This window comes from Coturnix japonica, chromosome 4 (assembly GCF_001577835.2).
Source record: "Coturnix japonica isolate 7356 chromosome 4, Coturnix japonica 2.1, whole genome shotgun sequence".
Taxonomy (NCBI): domain Eukaryota; kingdom Metazoa; phylum Chordata; class Aves; order Galliformes; family Phasianidae; genus Coturnix; species Coturnix japonica.
This window is the reverse complement of record NC_029519.1, coordinates 20,877,882-20,897,168: the sequence shown is the minus strand read 5'-3', so window position 1 is coordinate 20,897,168 and position 19,287 is coordinate 20,877,882. Positions and strand designations below refer to the sequence as shown.

The window sequence follows — 19,287 nt, the reverse complement described above, 5'->3', positions numbered from 1 at the left end:
GATGAGGTGAGAAGTCTAGCTGGGCCAAGGTGAAGGGAAAAGAGGGAATGCCTCGTGATATGTGAACAGTTTTATCTTTCCCTCTGAATGGAAAACGGAAACAGAACAACACAAAGTCCTCTGGGGTATGTAGTATGTAGTTCTTCTCTAATTAGAACCAGGTACCCCAAACTACTGACAATCCACAGAACTGGAGCATTAACTCTTTAACCCCCAATGCACTATGTGATGTCATGATGTGGAATACCGATAACAAAAACCGTGAAACCATGACAAGGTTCAAAGAAGTCTTGATAAATGTAAACTTCACATGACTTTAGGATTCTAAAATTACACTTCAAAGAATTTGAGTATTTGATTTAATCTCAGACAATTCTCTAATGACATAGTGCAGACAACATACATGTATGCAGACAGAGTTTTGTAAGTATACAGCAATTACACTGTACACTAGGCATCAGAAGAAAAGACTAAAAGCAAGCTGGCCCCCAGTTTTTTACTGAGCATGGCAACAGGAGTGCTTCAACTCCTGAAATTATCACTCTGTAAAAAAGTGTAGTTATTTGAACTAGTGTTTCCAAGTGATGAATCAAATGCCTGATTTAAGGCTCCTTGGTTCATGAGTGTTTGAACAACTGTTCAAAATCACTCCTTTGATGGCAGAGCACTGTATAAAAGTAACAGAGTGCCTCACCACAACCAGTAAACTGTGGGTTCACTTCAGTGCTTTTTTTACAGATAGCTTTGCAGTGCCACTGCTATCAGTAGGGTTTGTGTTCCTAAGAGGAAGTAAGACAGGACACAGAGGAATGGCTTTAAACTAAAAGAGAGGAAATTTTGATTAGATGTTAGGAAAAAAAATATTTCCTCAGAGCGTGGTGAAGCGCTGACACTGCTGCCCAGAGTGCTGTGATGCCCCATCTTTGGAGGCGGTCACGGCCAGCCTGGGAGAGGCCCCAAAAAGCTGAGCGGGTGGGTACAGCTCTGCCCACAGCAGCTCCACGATCTTTAAAGGTGCCGCCCGCAGCCGAGGCCTCTACGCGGCGCTTCCCGCCCGTGCGGCCACGGCCCCGCCCCGACCCGGCGCTGCGGCGCGGCTCGGGCCCAATAGCAGACAAGGCGGGGCCCGGGCCTACGCCTGGCGGAAACGCCGCTTAAAGGCGTGCGGGGTGAAGCGGGTCGGGCTGCGGTGATGGCGGTGACGGCGCGGCAGCAGGATCTGGATAACGTGAGTGCGGGCGGAGCGGGGCTGGGGCGGCTCAGCCGGGCGCGGGGGCGGAGTGTCGGCGCTCGGGAGTGGAGCGGGGCCGGGCCTGCGTGCAAGGCGGCATGGACACGGCTAGCAGCGGGGAGCGCCTGTTGTTGGGCTCCTCCGCTTCTGTTTCTTTCTTCTGCTTTTTACTTATTTTTTGCTCTTCACCCAGCGCCCGAGGCCTGCTCTTCCTCTCAGCTGTGTGAGGCGGAAGGAGCAGCTGACCGAAAAACTCTGCTGTCAGCCCGCTTGGGGAAGCGAGAGGTTTCTGAGTGCAGAGCTGGGCGTGAGGTGCCCTCACCCGTCGGGGTCCGGCTGTGCTGGGCTTCTTTATAAACCCCGGCTGCTGGTCTGTGCGGGCTGATTCTCCTATAGCAGCTTCTGTAAATGTGTTTATGCAACAGTGCGTGCTGCAGCTTCATCTACAGCAGGAGGCCTGTTTTTCCTGTGTTTTGATTGCTTTGGCTTTTAATAGATGTGGTTTTAGCGAGTCTTAATTGAATGAAGCCTGCAATTGACCTAGTTAGGATGCTTCTTAGCTTTGCAACTCTTCAGTTGTTCCCTTCCTGAGTGTAGCGATGCCCATCCAGGGGGCTGTATCACCTGCTGTATGTAGTGCTGGCTGTGTTTCAGTAGGTGGAGGTGAATTGTAGCTGACCTCGCAGCAGTCAGATGCATGCTGATAATGCTGTGTTATTATATTTTGGGAGCAGTGAGCTCACCTTTTCCCATCAGGCAGGAGAAGTTGTCCTGTTTAACGCTTGTTGCCTTCCTCTGAGCAGTGAGCTGCTGACTATGCTGGTGCAAATAAGGCAGGATTGAGGGGAGACAGCCTTGTGGCTAGGGTGCCTGTCCTGAGTACTTTCTTCCAGAGTTGAAAATCATTCCTGGCACGGTGTAACAGGGATGGACCACATTTGTTCTTCTACTTGAATTTTAAGTTAGTAATGTAAAAAGAGTAGTAGGATTTCTAGACTTCCAGGTCTGCTGTGGGAGATCAGTTTACCAGGTTGAGTATTCCATCAGGGCTGTTTACAGTCAAAGGCTGTGATAAATAAAAGTTTGAAAAGGACTCAAACAGGTGAGGAAGCCCTGCATGCACCCTTTTAGTTAGGTGAGCAAAGCATTTGCTGTGCTGAAATAAAACTTAATGCTGGCTGAAGTAAGCCCAGATGACTACTTCCTTTGTTGTAGGCAGATGTCTGTAGATGAAACAATGCTTAGGAGCCCATCTCTTCCTATTCCTTCTTAGTAAATAGCTTTTATTTCAGCTCACAAGTTCTACTTGGTTTTTCTATTCCATATTGCCAAGGAAAGACTTTTTCTTCTTCTGCCCATGCTTAGGTTATTTTTTTCCTTAAAAAAAAAATAAATCACACTTTGGAGAAATACATTGCTGAGATATCTAAGCTGAAAGTGGAGTTAAAGAAACCCTGGTACTCAGCAGCACTGTGACTAGGAAGGGCTGTATGTTCTCTGGTGATGGCAGAGAATGTCTTGCCCAGCCTTTAGTGGCATCTTTTTCTGAAATGATTCTTAATCCTTGCCTGGATTTGGTTTGGTTCATTGCTTCAGGCATTTTCGTATGCTGGTGGCTGAATCACTTGGAAACAGGTTGCATTTGTTAATGGTAAACTACGACTGCTTCTTTACCTGTAACCTTATTTGTAAGTCTGTTATTTGTACAGTACCTGTATACACTATGAGGAAGGCTCTTAAGACTAAGCTTCCTTAAAACTGAGAGTGATCCTAGGAGGTAGACTCATGTCAGATTCCTCTGTGTTTGAATTTGCTTAGAACCTAAGAGCATGTATCTTGAGATACTAATCTTGTCCTTTTTTTTCCGTAGCTGAAGCCAACAGGAAATTGTTCTAACTTCTAGAGTTTTACTTCTCCTTTCTTCCTCTGCTCCAGGGCTCCTTGGAAATAACACAGAGTTTAGAAGATGAAGCTCTATTGGATGCACCACTTATTTCATCTCGTACGCTGTATTCTCAACTAAGGCCAAGATTTCATGCTATCCCAGTAGTTCTCCTTGCCAATTTTCTGTTGCTACTGCATGTAAGTTCAAGAAGTACGTTTTTCATAAGGAAGTTGTGCTATTTTTATTCTGAAATGTTACCCTTTCTGTAGACAGATCTCACAGTAATGTTATGGCACTTGTGTAATTGACAAGTATACAGAATAGTGTGTTTGGAAAGAGATAATCAGAAACAAATGGAAAATGTTCACCTATGTAGGCTCACAGGAAAAACTCCAAGAGTAGCAATCTCCAAAAAGAGATTCTACCCCAATAGCAGTCAGCCCTTCTTCCACCCCTTCCGGACACACAGCTGAATTGCCTTCACCTGTGCTCTCATGGCTGACTCAGTGCTTGCCTCAGGTGGTCAATCAGAGGTTCAGGCCATGATTCAACAGTTGCTATACAGGCACATCTCTTCAGAGAGTGGAAAAGCCCTTTTAAATAATAGCTGTTCTGGGCTGTTGGAAGTATATTTTTAAGTAATATTACTGCTGCAGAGGTGCTCGAGTGAGTTATAGAGTGCTAAGACCTGAACTTAATGTCACAGGGGAGACTTAAAGTATTTCTTATCACAGTTACTAAGCATGTCAAGTTGGACTAATTCCTGGGTTTTTGTGTGGTGGTGAATGGATGTGAAAAAGAATCCAGGTGTTATTTCTTATCTTGAGGTGGAAAAGCACAGACAAAGCAAGCTTTTGTACTTAACAGTGTGAAGGTCTTGCTGGGATTGGTAGACAGAAGCCGAGGGAGTCCTGTCTAGTAGTAAGTTTATTCTTTGAAAGCTGAGGATATTTATTGCTTATGATCCTGTGGAAACTTCACAGGAAGAACAGGTGAAGAGCTGTGATCCTAAGAGGAAACTTGAATATTACTTTCATGGCATAATGCCGTTAATACAAACCTGGAAATGGTGTGCTTTTAAAGCCAGAGAATACTCAAGACCAGCAAACTTAGAAATTCTGTAATTGTAAATGACAAAAATTCTATCATCAGTCCCACGCAAAGCATTCTGTACTGGAATTTCAGAAATCAATTTCAGCCTCAAAGCTGTTTGAACAGTATGCTCTGGCCTTCTATTTTTAGAAGCAGATGTTTTGTGTGCTTCCTAGTAATATCAACAAATCTCCCTCTGTCAAGCAAATCTGGGGAAGTCTGTTCCTGCTGTTCTGCTGAGTAGATGGCTAAAATTTCCCATAGAAACTCAATATTTAGCCGCACTTGTTTCACCTACCTGAATAACACTGATACTATCAGATGGCATTTCAGATCTGCATTATGAAGGTAGACACTGCTGTTGATGGTAAAGAACTACACTTTACACTTTTTAATCTACACGCTTTCCAATAAATATTGGGACTGTTTCTTTCTACTGCTGTAAACAGTTGTAGTGAAATGTCTGTCACCCTTATGCTAGAGAACTGCTAGAAACCTTTCAGTTCCCGTTTCTTTCTTCTCTCCTGCAAGAGGAGAGAAATAGAGGGTAAAGGAAGTTCTGCTCAGGTCTGTATAAACATGCTGTTTTCCAGGTTAAGTCTTGCTGCTTTTGCTGAACATGTTCCAGGGCAAGTCAGTAACTGGAACAAAATGGAGAGGTATAATTTTCTGTCAGTGGAGTACAGCAATATATTTGCCCATGAAACGGTGCTATCTCTTGCTGGAAAAGAAGCGTGCTGATGGATGGGGAAAGCTAGCTTGTTTTGTTTGGTTTTTTCCCCTTTCCCTCTCAATTCTACAAATGTGTATGAACTCTGGAATGTGGAGACATCAGGTTAGCTTATGATGGATAGCCAACAAATGCAGCAAGTATCCTGGAGAAGTTAACTCATTATAGTATTGCAAGGTAGAGCCATAATGCTTTAATTGTTTAATATATATTAGCCATAAAATTATTTGTGTGATACTTGGTGTAGTTCTTCTCCTTTCTATACCCAGAAGTGGTGCTAGGCAGCAAGCAGTTCCTTCAGTTGTGCTTGCCTAGTCACATTGAATTCTGGAGTGTCCTTATGCTGGTGTGTGTTGGGGCTGGGGTTCTGAATGGCTTTGCATTTCCCAAGCCTTGCTTTTCTCAAGGCTTTTGGCTTCTGTCAGAGACTCCAGAGCAGTAGAAGAGACAGACCAGAAATAATACCTTTATATTAACCCTTTCTCTTTTCTGTCTGTGTACATAAAGAAAACTGAGCTTCTTGAATTCTACTCTATCAGAGTGTGTGTGTGTGTGCATATATATATATATATATATATGTATATATACACATACATACACACACACTATAATTACCTTGACCTGGGATAGAAAACTTGGTGTTGGACTTCCTCAGAATGTAAGCTAAACATCCTCATTCAATGGCACTCTTAATGCAAGCTGTCTCCTCATTTGTGTCAACACATAGAATAGAGCCGCAATGCTGAAACATGACAGCTGGTATCGCACCACTTAATGTAGCCATTTTGTGTACTAGAATACATTTCTTACACTTAGAGTGAGTTGACCTAGCTGCATTGCAGATCTTAATGGCAAACCTAACAATAAGTGGACTAAACAGAGGTTAGATGGATTATTCTTAGCTCTGTAAGAAAAGGGGATGGTTACATTATAGCTTAAATGTTCTGTTGATAACTACCTTCTTAACTTATTTCCCATTTAGGATACTTATCATATCTCTGAGGTAACCTTGAATTTTAATTGCTTTTGAATTATACTCTTAAGACTAATGCAGATGCTTTTCCCCCACTGCTTTTTTCCTTCTGCATTTTACCCTGGCTTTCCTCTGTGATGTCATGTTGCTTTCTGATGATTGCATACAAGTTGTTCTTTTTCCACTTATTCTTTCTCTAGCCCCTCAGTCATGAACTCCATTCAGAATTCAAGTGAGCTGTGAGGGTGGTTCACCTCAGTAGTTAATTAGTGGCTCTAAAAGGCTGACTTCTGTGAACAAAGTTGCTTGAGAAATAACAAAAATAAGTTGAAGGGTGTGAAAGGGGTGGATGTGCACAAAGTGAAAAAACAAAACATTTTGTAGGGATTTCACATGCATATACCTCAGATAATCTGCACCAGAGACTCTGCCTTCTAGTTGCTTAGAAGATTGCATGTGCTGCACTGTTGATGCTGGAAGCTTGGAGAGAAGCCTACAAGCCATAAAAGCTTATGACGTAACTTCACTAGGCCAGTCATTCCGATAAACTTTGAACTAAGTGAAGAAACTGATAAGAATTACCCTTAGGGGTTTTTTATGCCATATTAGTAATTTACTGTGTAAGGTAGTAAGTTGCTGATTTGCTTTCTTTAATGTCAATCTGGAGATTGGATTTCAGAAGATTAATTATCACTATTGAAACATCAGATTTTTATTTATGGAAAGAAATGTGGACTGTCCTAGGGAGCAATTAATTGAATGAGGTTTAAAAAACAAAAACAAACAAACAAAAAAACCCCCACCTTTTATTGTGTGAATTATTTTCCCCTCAAAGTAAAGTTGGGGGGGGAGGGTAAGTGTCCAGAAGTCTGGTTAATTATCTTAGAGATTTGGGCAACAGTGAAATTGATTTGGGGGGAATACTGAAAATAGTTGTGATTCTCAACTCTGTTCAGCTCTATTCAAATCACATGTGACTGTGGTAAGATTATCTAATGTGTAAAGCTTATCTCAACTTTAGTGAAATTGATACAGAAAGTAATGTGTAATAAATCATGGCAATCTGTCTTTTTTTTGTATAGCTGACTGCTGACTTTGGGTTTTCTCCTTTTTGTTTCTCTTTCAGGTTGCTTTTGTTGTTTTAGCGTTTTTAGCAGCTATGTTTTGTTCTTACCCCAATCCAAATCAGGATAAATGCCCTGGAAACTATACTCACCCATTTAAAGTACAGACTGTCATAATAATTGCAAAGGTAATTCTATGGATTCTGCATGTGTTTTTTGAACGTTATGTCCACCACCACCACAGCAAAATCAGAAGCAGAGGCTATTTCTTAATATATCGATCAACAAGGCATCTCAAGAGGCTTCCACTGGTGATGCATTCTACAGGTGAAGTGAACTTTTTTTTTGTTTGTCCTGTAAAGCTTTATGTTCTGATGTAGTGAAAGACTGAACAATTGTATATATCATATTGTGAACTTAAAAATGAAAAAACCCACTTCACGAGTGTATGTAAAGGCTCCTTTATTCAGATTGGGTGTTCTGACTTGCTGGATGCATGTTGTAAAGAACTCTTTATGGTACAGAAGTGCTCAGAAGTTGAAGTAACAGATCTAGTGATTTGTGATTAGCTGCTAGTGATATTAATTTGCATACTGATTAATGCATCCAGAAAGCAAATACTAAGCATTTTCAAGCTTAGTATTTCAGTAGAAGTTTTAAAAAAAAAAAAAAGTAAAAACAGATGTTTCAACTATTGTTCAATAAATGTCTTGAGTAGAACAAGTGCAATAAGTTTTCAGTAGGGCTTCATGTTTTGCTCTCCTTCCGACTGCACTGAAAAGTGGATGGTACGTGATGTATGACAGTGGGCTTTTTTCTTCGTGTGTTCTATGCTACACCACTAGCCAGTGAAGCTGAAAAATGTTTCAACAGTCAGCTGCTTCTCTCTCTTTTTTTCTTAAAGAAATAAAAGAAGCCCTCTTTCATTAAATCTAAAGATCCATGTAATTTGAGGGGCTTCTCCATGTGTAAATGTCAGAGTAGCAGGGAAGAGCAGTAGCTTTCACAGTGTTTTTCTTAGCTGTAAATCTTCTAAGGAACTGGAATATAAACTTTTCACTAGCCTTGTAAGATGTGGCCCTGCTGCATATAAAACCCTAGCTTTCATTCCATATAGTCGTTAAGAGATATATGGGAAAACCTTGTTTGAATGTGCAAAACTTCAGTGTATGGCCACTAGATAGAGCTCTGGAGGTGCTTTTGGCATGCAGTGACAGGATGAGACTGCAGCAGGCTTAAGAATGCTTTATAATAGTTGAAGGAGTGTTTCTGCCTACTGAACTGAGACTTTTAAACTTGTTTCTTTTAGATGGAGGCAGTTTCTTCCCTGATTTATCAACTGTGGGCAACTGTAAATATTCAGGTGCAACCAGTTCTGTGTTGTGAACTTCTGATGTAAATAATTTATAGCTAAGAACATTGTTAGCCCCAGTATTCTGAATACCCAGATATGCTAATTGCTGTTAATATAGTGCCAGTTCAGTTCTCTAATGCAGGAGAACTGTACAGTCCTCTAGTTGCTTTAATGGCCTTAATATGTTTAGTACTTTATCCAGTATGGCTATAGCATTTGTACAGGAAATAAGAATGTTTTGCATTCTACGTGAGACATGCAGCTGTGTATGAGAAGAGGGACTTTAAAGAATTAAAAGTAAATTCTTAGGTTTGTAACTCAATGCTTATTCTCCTTAGCTATTTGTGCTCATCTCAGTTTAAACTTCAGTGACTTGCAAGTATTAAAGTAATAGCTAGGTGATTGGAAACCTGTGCAAGTATCTCCTTTTGAAAAAGTTAGGAGTCTAACTTATTTAGAAGTACATCCTAATAAAATAAAAATACACTGAAGTCTCCTGCTTGAAGGGAAATTCATTTTAAACTGAGTGATATGGCCTCTTAGGGATTGAAAGAAAAAAAAATGAAAGCAGTTCTTAAGATGGATAGTAGCAGCAAGACTAGGAACTGTTCAAGTCAATACATGCTGTATGTTGGGTTTTCCTAATCTAGTTCTTCACTCTTTAAGTCAGAAAAAATCGTTAAAAAAAAAAACAACAAAAACCCACCAGAACTACTATTACAGTCAAATGCTGAAGTGAAACTTAGTTTTGCTGCCAGGAGTTGTGAGCTTGTACCTCTTGTGTTAGTGAAGTTAAGCTGACAGGCAAGTACGGTTGGAAGCGTTGCAGCCTAATGTGCGTCACCAGGATGAGAGACTAATAAGTTACATTTAACAGCTGGTGAAGTTCTTATCTCTAAAAAATAATGCTTGTTTTCTAGGTAATGCAGCACTGCTTTTGATTTTGTCAACCCAGCATTCCTTTCCTGATCACAGTAAAGTGTACCTGTATCTCATCTTGGGAGTCCTGGGCCTGGAGCTGATCAGTTCACTGACATGCTTAGTGATTTACACAGGTGAGAGATGAATTTTGTCTTATGGAGTGTAAATTGCTATAACTGCTCCTGGACAGTTTTGTTTGCCCTCAGAGTAGTACACTTTGGGTATCCCAAGACAATTAATTGCAAATGTAAATAGAAAATGAATCTATACTTGTGAAAAGCTGAGGCAAATCTGGTACAAATGAGAAGTCTGTCAGGCTTGATGTGGTTTCTAAGGTTTTGGTAAACAAAAGTGCTTAGCTTAATGCTGTAGATCCACTGAAGTGACAGTAAAAAAAAATGTTGCTGGAGTGTCCTGTGAACAGAATTGTCTGGTAGTGCATCCTCTGTTGTATGTATTGTGAGTTGTGAAGCAGTGGATGCTTGTTTTATCAGTGCCTCTGGGACTTGTATAGTTGATAGCGTGATGTGCCATGATCTTCTAAATCTCTATTCCTTTCTCTTCTTTACGTGGTCCTATCTCAAAAAGCTTCAGTTTCTGTCAATAAAATGCAAGAATTACCCCTAATGAATGGCTTTTAGGTTGCTTGTATTTCTGCTTAACAGTAGCACTTTTTTCGCTGGTGGGGAGCTGAAACCCGACAGACAGAATCTGAAGTTTGCCCCAAACTTCAAATCAGATGGTAAGAAAGTTGAAGCAAGCCCTTCAGGTCTGCATGTGGTTAAACATGGCAGTCACTGTTTGTCTTAACTTGTGACTTTTTTGTGGTTTTTGTTGTTACCAATTAATTTCAGGAGCCTTCTCTTATAGAAAAGAAAGCTTTGGTGTAGCGACACTGAGAAGTGCTGCTGAATATCTGGATCACCTAGGAAATAAAACTTAGTTATGATTCTTTTTTCAACAATATAGAAATCAAAATGCAGCGAGAAGTCCCAGCTCTGAGCTACATCTTAGTTCTATATGGCGTGTGAGATGCCTCTGTGCATGTAGTTTTGTCAGGTTTTCCCTTGAATTAACTAGCTTTGCTCATGTAGATTTCCTGTCCTGGAAGGAAACATGAGCATGGCAGTTCTAGAGAGCTATTCCAAGAATGCTGGAAGACATCCCTTTTTAGCATAAGTATACTTGCTTTCCTGGGAAACTCAAGAGTGGAGATAAGTTACTAAACATCATTAGAACTTTGAGGAGTTCCAGTGAAACAGTATTTATTATCCCAAGACCTCTTGTAGCTCAGTGGGCTTCATTATGTGTCTCTTAGTAAAACAGGGTAAGCTGTTATCAAGGTTGATTTCCTTCTAGTTAGGTCTGAGATTGGAGCTCTATAAGAGCTCTTAAATGACCTGATGTTCTAACAACAAGAAGGTTGTATTCCTTGGCTTGTACTGCCATTACTCATGAAATTATTAACCAGTTTATACTAGGGTGATGTGGGTTGTGATGATGTTTTTTGAGACTGAGCTGTGGGAGGCTGGAGGGAGGGAGTTCCTTGAGTGCTGGAATCAAGGTAAAGGAGGGACAGAATTGCAGTGCAAATAGAAATGAAAACAGTCCCTTTTGGCAATAGTTACCTTGCTTTCACAGCAGCCTAAGCTTCCTTCTCTAAAACTTGGTCTGATGTACAAAGCAAGTGTTAATTATTACATGACATATGACTGGAGGTGGGGAAGACCTTTCTAATTACCTTAGATTGCCTTTTCCAGGGGGTAGGTAGTTAAACATGTTTTGGGGTGGTAAACGTTTTGAGGTAGGCTAACAGACCACACATGTGTCTGTGTGCATAATGATTAGTATTGAGATAGTTTGACGCTCAAAAGGTTAAATAATACAGTTTGTATTCCTGAAGGGAATAGGAAAATACTCAGTTAGATTTGATTCTGTAGTAGTGATTTTCATATATATATATATATATATATATATATATATATATATATATACGTATACATATATGTATGTATTTTTCCCCCCTCTCAAAATAGCACAGGTTATGTGATATTAAAAAAAAAAATGAAGCCTCCTTTGTATGATATTTCAAAGGCGGTCCTCTACTCTGCTGGGGTGCACCTTTATAAGGCAAACACTTAGCAGGTACCACTTACTGTTCTATGCCTTTATCACTAATGCAGCTCTCCAGCTACACCAGCAATCCTGGAGAGCCTAAGGTCACAAATTCACAGTTATCAACTCCTTGCTTTTGTTAGTAGATGACCCCTAAACTTGGTGGGAAGGTAGTACCAGTGTAGAGTTAAGTTGCTTCACTCCTGTGGGTTTTTTTGCATCTCTTCTAGAGTTGCATGTATCTTTAGAATTTGTATAGCGGTCTTTATATGTATGTGTGTGTGTGTATATATATATATATATATGTATATCTGTGAGCTCTAGAGGTGAGGGATCAAATCTACATTGAGTTACAAGGATTACTCTATAGCAGACTCAATTTATATGAATCTTTCAAGTGAAGTAGGTGTGCCTGAAAGAACAATGATGCTGAGAACTCTAAATGTAAGTTTAATGAATCTGAAGTTCATTATTGATAAGGTGGGGGTCAAACATTACATTTTACTAAATATATGTGCTTATTGACTTTCCTACATCTATCTAATAGTGCATAAGCAAGACTACCATTCTCATAAAGCATGTAAGAAATTCCTGGTCTATTCCTTTGTGGCTTTATTTGTAGAGTAATACAGTCATGGAAATAACTAACCTTTGAGCCTAACTTGTAGCTAACCTCTGGAGGGCCTTAGCATTGTTTTAGCAGGGTGCCCTGTAGTAAACCTTATTATATTATTAACTTGCAAGAATAGTCATTCTCTGCTGCTTTAGTGGAGATTTCTTATGTGGGCCAAACTGAAATGGCTTTTCTGGTATTAAATGTAGTTCAGCTGCTTGTGAAGTTGGAAATGTATCATCCGGATCCTTGAAGTACATTCCCTTTCTTAATCAGGGGCTGATATTTGAGTAGTTTCAAGTATTTTCACCATCCTTCTAGAAATAACATAGTGTGTGCAGTTTCTCCCACCCCCACCTGTCTCCATTTCACATCTGTTACATTTCTCTTAAACATAATTCACAAACGCCCAGGAGTGACTTGTTTTTATTTATTTTTGTTTTGTTTTAATCAACATTGTGAAGTATTGAATCATTGAGTTTGGAAGAGATTTCCATGATCATCCAGTCCAATTGTCTACCTACCACAGGGATTTCCCCAATAAACCTTGACCCTTAGTACAACACTTAAACTTTTCTTGAATGCCTCCAGGGGTGGTGACTCAACCAGTGCTTGACTGTTCTTCCTGAGAAGAAAATTTTCGTAATATCCAATCTGAATCTTGCGTGTCACTACTTGAGACCATTCCCTCTAATTCTATTGTTTGTTCCCAGGAGGTGAGGTTACCCACCACCTCACCACAACTTCCTTTCAAGTTGTTGTAGAGAACAATGAGGTCTCCCTTGAGCCTCCTCTTCTATGGACTGAACAATCCCAGCTCCCTCAGCCATTCCTCATAAGGCTTGTGTGTCAGACCTCTTGCCAGCTTCATTGCCCTTCTTCCTCAATGTCTTGCTTGCAGTATGTAGCTATCAAAGAGCCACTCTTTTCTGTATACGTTACAGATTTCTGTACCAAGTCTCCTAGTTCTGGAACAGGCAGGCAAGCTGAAGCTTCTTTGTAGTAGTCTAGTTAAAGTAATATTTATTAAAGAGTTTATAAAAGAACCTGTGACCTAGTTGCAATACTAGTATCAAAACTTCCAAGGAGTGTTTTTAATCACATGTTGCTTAATGTATGGCCTGAATTTAGGCACTGAATCTCAGTTCCAGCCTGAAGGCACAGTTGAGGTTTTTCTCTCCCCTAGGAGACAAACTAAACTTCACACGTGCTAAGCTGTGTATTTAAGCTTCCCTCTTCAGATCTGCAGTTACAGTCTTTGAGAATATTTGTAATCAAGGCTGTATTGGCAATGAGTAAACTCAGCTTTTGTTTCTTTCTCCCTGTTGGGCTACTAAGTTGTCTTTGTAAGGATTTATGAGTACATACAGTAGTGTTCTGAGTAGATAGTTGAGTTATGGCCTGTAGGTTAAGGAGTTAGTGGACGGGGCATTTAGGTAGGTATGTGTAAATTCCCACATTTCCTTTGTTTCCACTGTAAGGCAAATCTGTTACAGGTCTGTTTTTAACTTGGACTCTGGTGATAAAGCTGTTGTTGTTGCTTTCTAAATATTGTATGAATTTGTTTGTTTTTTAGTGAAAATAAGCAACTTCAATCGTGCGAAGCCAAGACCTGACATAATTGAAGAAGAAAAGTTGTATGCTTACTCTAGTCACATAACCTCAGAAGTTGGATTTGGGTAATATTTTTCTGTACTAATCCTCTTATGTGTTCAACTGTGGTAATGCTGACTGAAGTAATTGTGTTACTTCATGTAGAAATACTTATAAAGTCTTAAATCTGTCAGCTGCATAGGTGTGGGAAAAGTAGTTCTGAAAGGAGTCATAGATTTAAGGCTGCTATTGTACACTCAGGTGACAAGTGAAGGTTTGTGCTTTTATATAGAAATTTTAGTTTCTTTAGAGATGCAGGAACTCAAATATGAGGCAAGGATTATTTGACCATTTAAAGCTGTTTGCATCGGTCTTTGATGTACTACGAATAACTGTGCTTAATATCTTTATAATTGACTTGAAATGCAGATGGAAGATAAATGTTAGTGTCTTACACTGTTGTTTACAGTGTGCCTCCAGAAGTGCAGCTTCTTCAAACAGTTCTTTCAGACAAGAAAACAGATTGTAGATAGCTGATACTTGAAGAAAAATCTGCAGTTTTGTTCAATTGCGACACAGAGCAGCACATTCTAGCAGGGGAGTTGGAATTATTTCCAGTTCATGAAAGAATAAATGTGGATGAGCCACTTGAGCCATAAGTTCTTACTGACACAGAAACCATTAACCTCACAGGCACTGAGACTATCTTTTTGTACCTGTGTCATCACCTGGTTGCTAAAGTGAGCCTGGTGATGATTCAACAATAAGCCAAAGCTAACTTGGATTTCCATATGAGAATTTTTCCAAACTTTCAAATACAGCATGACTTAATTTTATATGGCTTTTAGTAGAAGCTGCAGTACAGAAGTACAGAGATGACCACTGCTTCAGCCCTCCCCTGTGTATCACAAATGCAGTTTGCTGATTCTTTCATGGAACTTCGAAGTAGAGATTAAGGATACAGGAAGGACTTAGAGTTGTCTTGCTATTTTGATGCAGTGTCTGACTTCCATCTTTATATTAACATTGTGGCAAATGCATGGGGGAAATCACTGCTTTCTTGTTTAACTCTTCCCCTGAGAAATCCTCAAGTGCTCAGAGAAGTTTGTAACAATGACCAGCAAAGGAAAAGACTCTGATCCTTTGATTAAAGAGTGTAAACTTCCTCTGAGAACTGATTACAAAACAGTTATTTTAATCCAGGTCTGTACAATTCTGACTCTTTCCTTTCAGTTTAAGGTCTATTGAAAAGTGAATCCTGTTAGGCATTCATAGCAATGGAGGTCAACTGTGAATGGTTTATCAATACATGGACCCACTGATCAGGAGCTGTTCTGGTGCTTTATGATGGTAGTGCAGGTTAGGATTGTAAACTTTGTTTAAAAGACTTGATTATCTTTTTTCTACCAGCTTAACCACTGTAGGTTTATATTGTACTACTTCCACTTAAGTTGTCAGTGCACTTGAAGTATGGAAACAGCATTGCTACTCAACAAAGTGCTGCAAGGCTGACTTTCTATGCTCCAGGGTGGTCATCTGTGTATTTAAGAAGGCAGACTTGCAAGTTGGTCAGCAGCAAATAATGAATATGGGAAGATTGAAGTATTCTCACATACTTCAGTACTTGTTGTATGTTAATCTCTGATTGCAGATTTGGTAGTTCTGTAGTCTTACTATTTTTCTGAAATAGTCTTTTTTCTATGTTGGTTAAATACAGTGATGTTACAAAGGCTTTATGTAAGCTCAGGATGCTCTAAACTGAGGGTAGCTGTATGTGAGGCACTGGATCTGGGGTAGCACAGCTGTTAGGTGATAATGCTGTTAGAGTATTAACAAATAACATCACTGCTCTTCTAATGCAGGTTAATCAAGAAATGGTTATTTTACTCAGCTACAGGCAACAAAAGTAAAATGTAAATATTATGCTTGAAATACATTTCCTAATGTGGTTGGAAAATGTTTTTAGTACAATTCTAGTACTAGTGTTCTCTGTTTCATTAGCTTAGGTTTGTAAAAGCTGAATAAGCAGCCTTGTATTGCTATGGTTCTTCTGTACTGTCCAGCAGGAAGTACATAACTTGCTTGTGCAAACACAGCTCAGAGTTTAGCCAACCTTTTGTACTTCCTACCCTCTCATCTATAAATGAGATTAGGTATAAAAATAGTTTTCCCCATTGAAAAGCAGTCAAGATGTTCAGAAGTAAAACTGAAGGAAGCAATTTGTTACAGTATTGGTTAATGTGCACTGACCTTTCATATGTCGGAAAACTGTTATCTCTTATGGAAATGTGTATTCACTTTTGTTCTTTCAAGGGAAAATTCAAGTTTAGAAGAGATAGTTGAGAAGCAAGGAGATGTAATAGAATATCTTCAGCGACACAATGCACTGCTCAGCAAGAGACTGTTGGCACTAACATCTCAGCAAATCAAAACTTAAACACTTGGAAAACTGCTGCTGGAGCTCAGGAGACAATACGAGGCAATACAATATCCAAACTGACCTGTGTGGATGACTCTTCAATCTTCTTTCACATTTTGGAATAGAACTTAAATTGCAAGTATGAGCTCTGTGTTCACTGTAAATCTGTGACAACTGGACTTAATGGCTTTTTTTCACATCAGTTCTGAGAAAATGTTCAGGAACTTAAAGGATTTTTAGTTCTTAAAAGGTTACAATTGGACTTAAGATAATGATTTAACTTCATTCAGTTGTTGCTGTTATTTTTGCACTGTTGTTTTTTGAGCTTTAAGTTACTGAATGGAATACACATTTGTTCTCAAAACATAATTTTGCAGAGGATGCCTCTCAGCTTTCAGTACTGAAGCTGGGATCTTGGATGTATGTGTTCAATCACCAGACTTCATTATTTCCAGTGTTAAAGGTGTTATACTTCAATAATCCTGTACCAAGTAGATACTTGAATTCTAGATTTGTTTTTTCCTTTGCCCAGTAAAGGAATGAAGTTGTTTCCTATGCCAACAGGAATATTTAACATCCAATTTAAAAAAAAAAAAAGGCAGAAGGGAAGGGTGGTATCCTAAAATGTGGTGGTACCACATGTGAGATTTGATAATGTTACAATTAGCAATTTGAGCAGCGGGCTTTAGATAACAGAAAGGTGTCTTCAGGTCTACTGATTCTTCTGTTACTGGGATTTGTATATCAGCAAAGACTGAACAGGATTCCTTCTGCCTGCCAAACTAACATGCAAATGGTTGAAGTGCCCTCATTGACCCTGTAACCAGTTCATGTTCAATGGGGTTTAAAGTTGGATCCTGCTAAATTTGCTATTGAAGCTGCATGTATTCTTGCTCTATGCTTCAACTCTTCTAAAATATCCCTGTCTTAATTCAAAAGCCAAAATGTGAATGTGTGTGGTGGAAATCAGCAGGAGACAGAATGGCCTTCTGACAGTGGAAAAACAGTTTTCAGTTCTAATTGTATAGATTTTTTGGGAAGGGTGGTAAAAACCATTCTCATCAGATGCTCTGTCTACCACTGTAGTCTAAATGTTATTTTAGAAGCAAATGTCTGTGGTAAGACAGGATAATTACTGGTCAAAACTGGGATGAAGATTCTCATGGGGAGTGGTCTTGGTTGAATATGAGGGAAAGAAACACAAATTCTATTTTTTGTACTGGAAACTGTTGATATTTTGCTGCTATCTAACACTAAACTGTACCCCTTAATTGTTGTGGTTTTTTTTTTTGAAAAATAAAGCCATGATTTTATAGTAAACATAGAAAGGACACAACTGGTTTTGTTTTTAGAACTCAGGTCTCAATGTGATTGTGTATACTGACTTACATAACTGCTATGAAAAGCAGTAAGCTGTGATTGGAGTTTGTGTACAATAAATTCAACTAAGGGAAACCGTGAGATGCCATTACTACTATTCTGTAAGACCATAGTGTGTTGTGAACACTTGTAAGCTGCTGAGTTGTTTTAAATGAATTCAAGGCTGAGATGACTGAACTTGATCTCTACACACACCGTCCTTTTTCTAAAAGAAGGGAAAAAACCAAACAACTAAGCCCAGTGCCTACACCACTCAGGTAAGAATGTTTTTAAGTGGAATTAATGGGTGGATAGGTACAGCAAAGGGAAAAATGTGTTCTGGGGAAAATAAGCCTTAGGCAGAATTGTAGCAGGAGAGGTTTAAATTAGGTATCAGGAGTTTTTTCATGGAGAGGGTGACCAAACACTGGACCCTGGCTGCTTTATGTCCCCATCCATCAAGGTAATGAAGAGGTGTGGATGGAGCACTAAGGGAATTTAGTTCAGCGATGGAATACTGTTAGACTTGATCTTGAGCTGTTTTAATAAAGCACTTGCTGTGCTAAGCTGATCAGCATCACCAGTCCTGTTCCTGTGAGCACCCACAAGCTGAGGGGCAGTTTTCTGTGCATGCATCTCATGTTCTGGTCATGTCACTGTGTGAAGCGTGCTGTGGGTTGTGGGTGCTGCTGAACTGGAGAAACAGAGAGCTGCCCTCATTCCAGCTCTGAGCCTGGTGTTCTACTGGCAGTGCTGCACTTTGCTTATCTGAAACCCACTCCTTGCTGTGAGCTTTGAATTTGGATGTTGGGTTTCTGACCACTGGCAGTGACTCAGAGTTGTTCCCCAAACGTTCATGTTAGTAGTGTTCTGGTAACTTCTAGCTGGAATGTTGAAATGAGCTAAATGCTTTTTGTTCTGCTTCTTAATAGTGCCTAGCGGAAATTATCCTGTGCAACTACCTCCATGTTTCACCTCACACAGGAAATCAGACTGCCAGACTTCAGAATTTCCATCCTTTAGGGTGCTATACAAATTTATTCTGCAGTCAAGCAGCTTCACCCTGCAGAAGGTCATCCTCACTCTAAGAAAGCGGTGTTGGAGAACAAAGGCAGACAGACAGCGGTCTGACCTTGAGGTAACTGGAGAGATGTTTAGGGGAGGAAAAAAAAAAAAAAAGCATCATCAGCATTGGAATTTGTTAGGCTTCCAGGCATCGTTGTTAACTAAAGACAGCTTCCAAGGTCTGTGCTGTCCAAGCCAGAGTCATTTTCCACTGCACAAACATTCAGCAAGCTGATCGCTAGCAGGGAAGATAAAGGCCATCTGCAGTAGTAAGAGATCAGCATGCTAATTGTACTTGTCTGATGATAGTCAGGCACTTGAAACTTATTTACTATGCTAATACCGCTCCCGATTGACATTAATGCAACTCTTATGTGACCCTTAACAAAATTTGGCTTTGTGTCTACAGCTACTGAGATATTTATAGCCTGTGTATGTGGTGTCAGGGAAATATTTCCAGTCTTTATTCTTCCATAAATTTCCTTTTTTCATTTTGGAAAGGGAAGAAGTGAATTGTTTATTCTTTGGGAACAAACTAATCGGCTGTTTCTCACCACAGCCTTACATTTACCTCTATTTCCTGTTGGTTCCATGGAACTGCAAGACCAGGCATTAGTTCTGAGTTTCAGAAAAAATCACATTTTGGCTTTCAGAATTTGAGGGTTGAACTGACCTCAGGTCAGTTCTTTTGGTTGTTGGTTTCCATCTATGTAAGCTCAGTTCTGAATTTGAATGGACAGCAACTTTCCTCTCAACAGATTTCCTTTATATGCTTACACATGCAAGTGGAGAATTCAGCTGTTCTAGTATTGTGTCCAAATACTGCATGTTTACATATCTAATCACACAGTATTATGGAAAACTGTTTTTGCC

The 19,287-nt window shown here is 39.7% G+C and overlaps 1 protein-coding gene across 1 annotated transcript; it reads left to right on the top strand.

Moving 5' to 3' along the window:
* Positions 1 to 1,099: 1,099 nt before the first annotated feature.
* On the top strand, positions 1,100 to 17,445 carry TMEM192 (transmembrane protein 192). Its single transcript, XM_015860980.2, has 6 exons — positions 1,100 to 1,228; positions 3,167 to 3,313; positions 7,038 to 7,302; positions 9,250 to 9,384; positions 13,555 to 13,657; positions 15,885 to 17,445. The coding sequence occupies exons 1-6, from the start codon at positions 1,193 to 1,195 to the stop codon at positions 16,006 to 16,008; spliced, it is 810 nt and encodes a 269-aa protein (XP_015716466.1). The 5' UTR covers positions 1,100 to 1,192; the 3' UTR covers positions 16,009 to 17,445.
* The last annotated feature ends 1,842 nt before the right edge of the window (positions 17,446 to 19,287 follow it).

Bases quoted from the DNA above. Each gene is read 5' to 3' on its own strand.
- TMEM192 (XM_015860980.2), top strand. From the start codon at position 1,193: ATGGCGGTGACGGCGCGGCAGCAGGATCTGGATAAC. The intron at 3,314-7,037 runs GTAAGTTCAAGA...TTTCTCTTTCAG, and splicing joins ATTTTCTGTTGCTACTGCAT to GTTGCTTTTGTTGTTTTAGC. The intron at 7,303-9,249 runs GTGAAGTGAACT...CTTGTTTTCTAG, and splicing joins ACTGGTGATGCATTCTACAG to GTAATGCAGCACTGCTTTTG.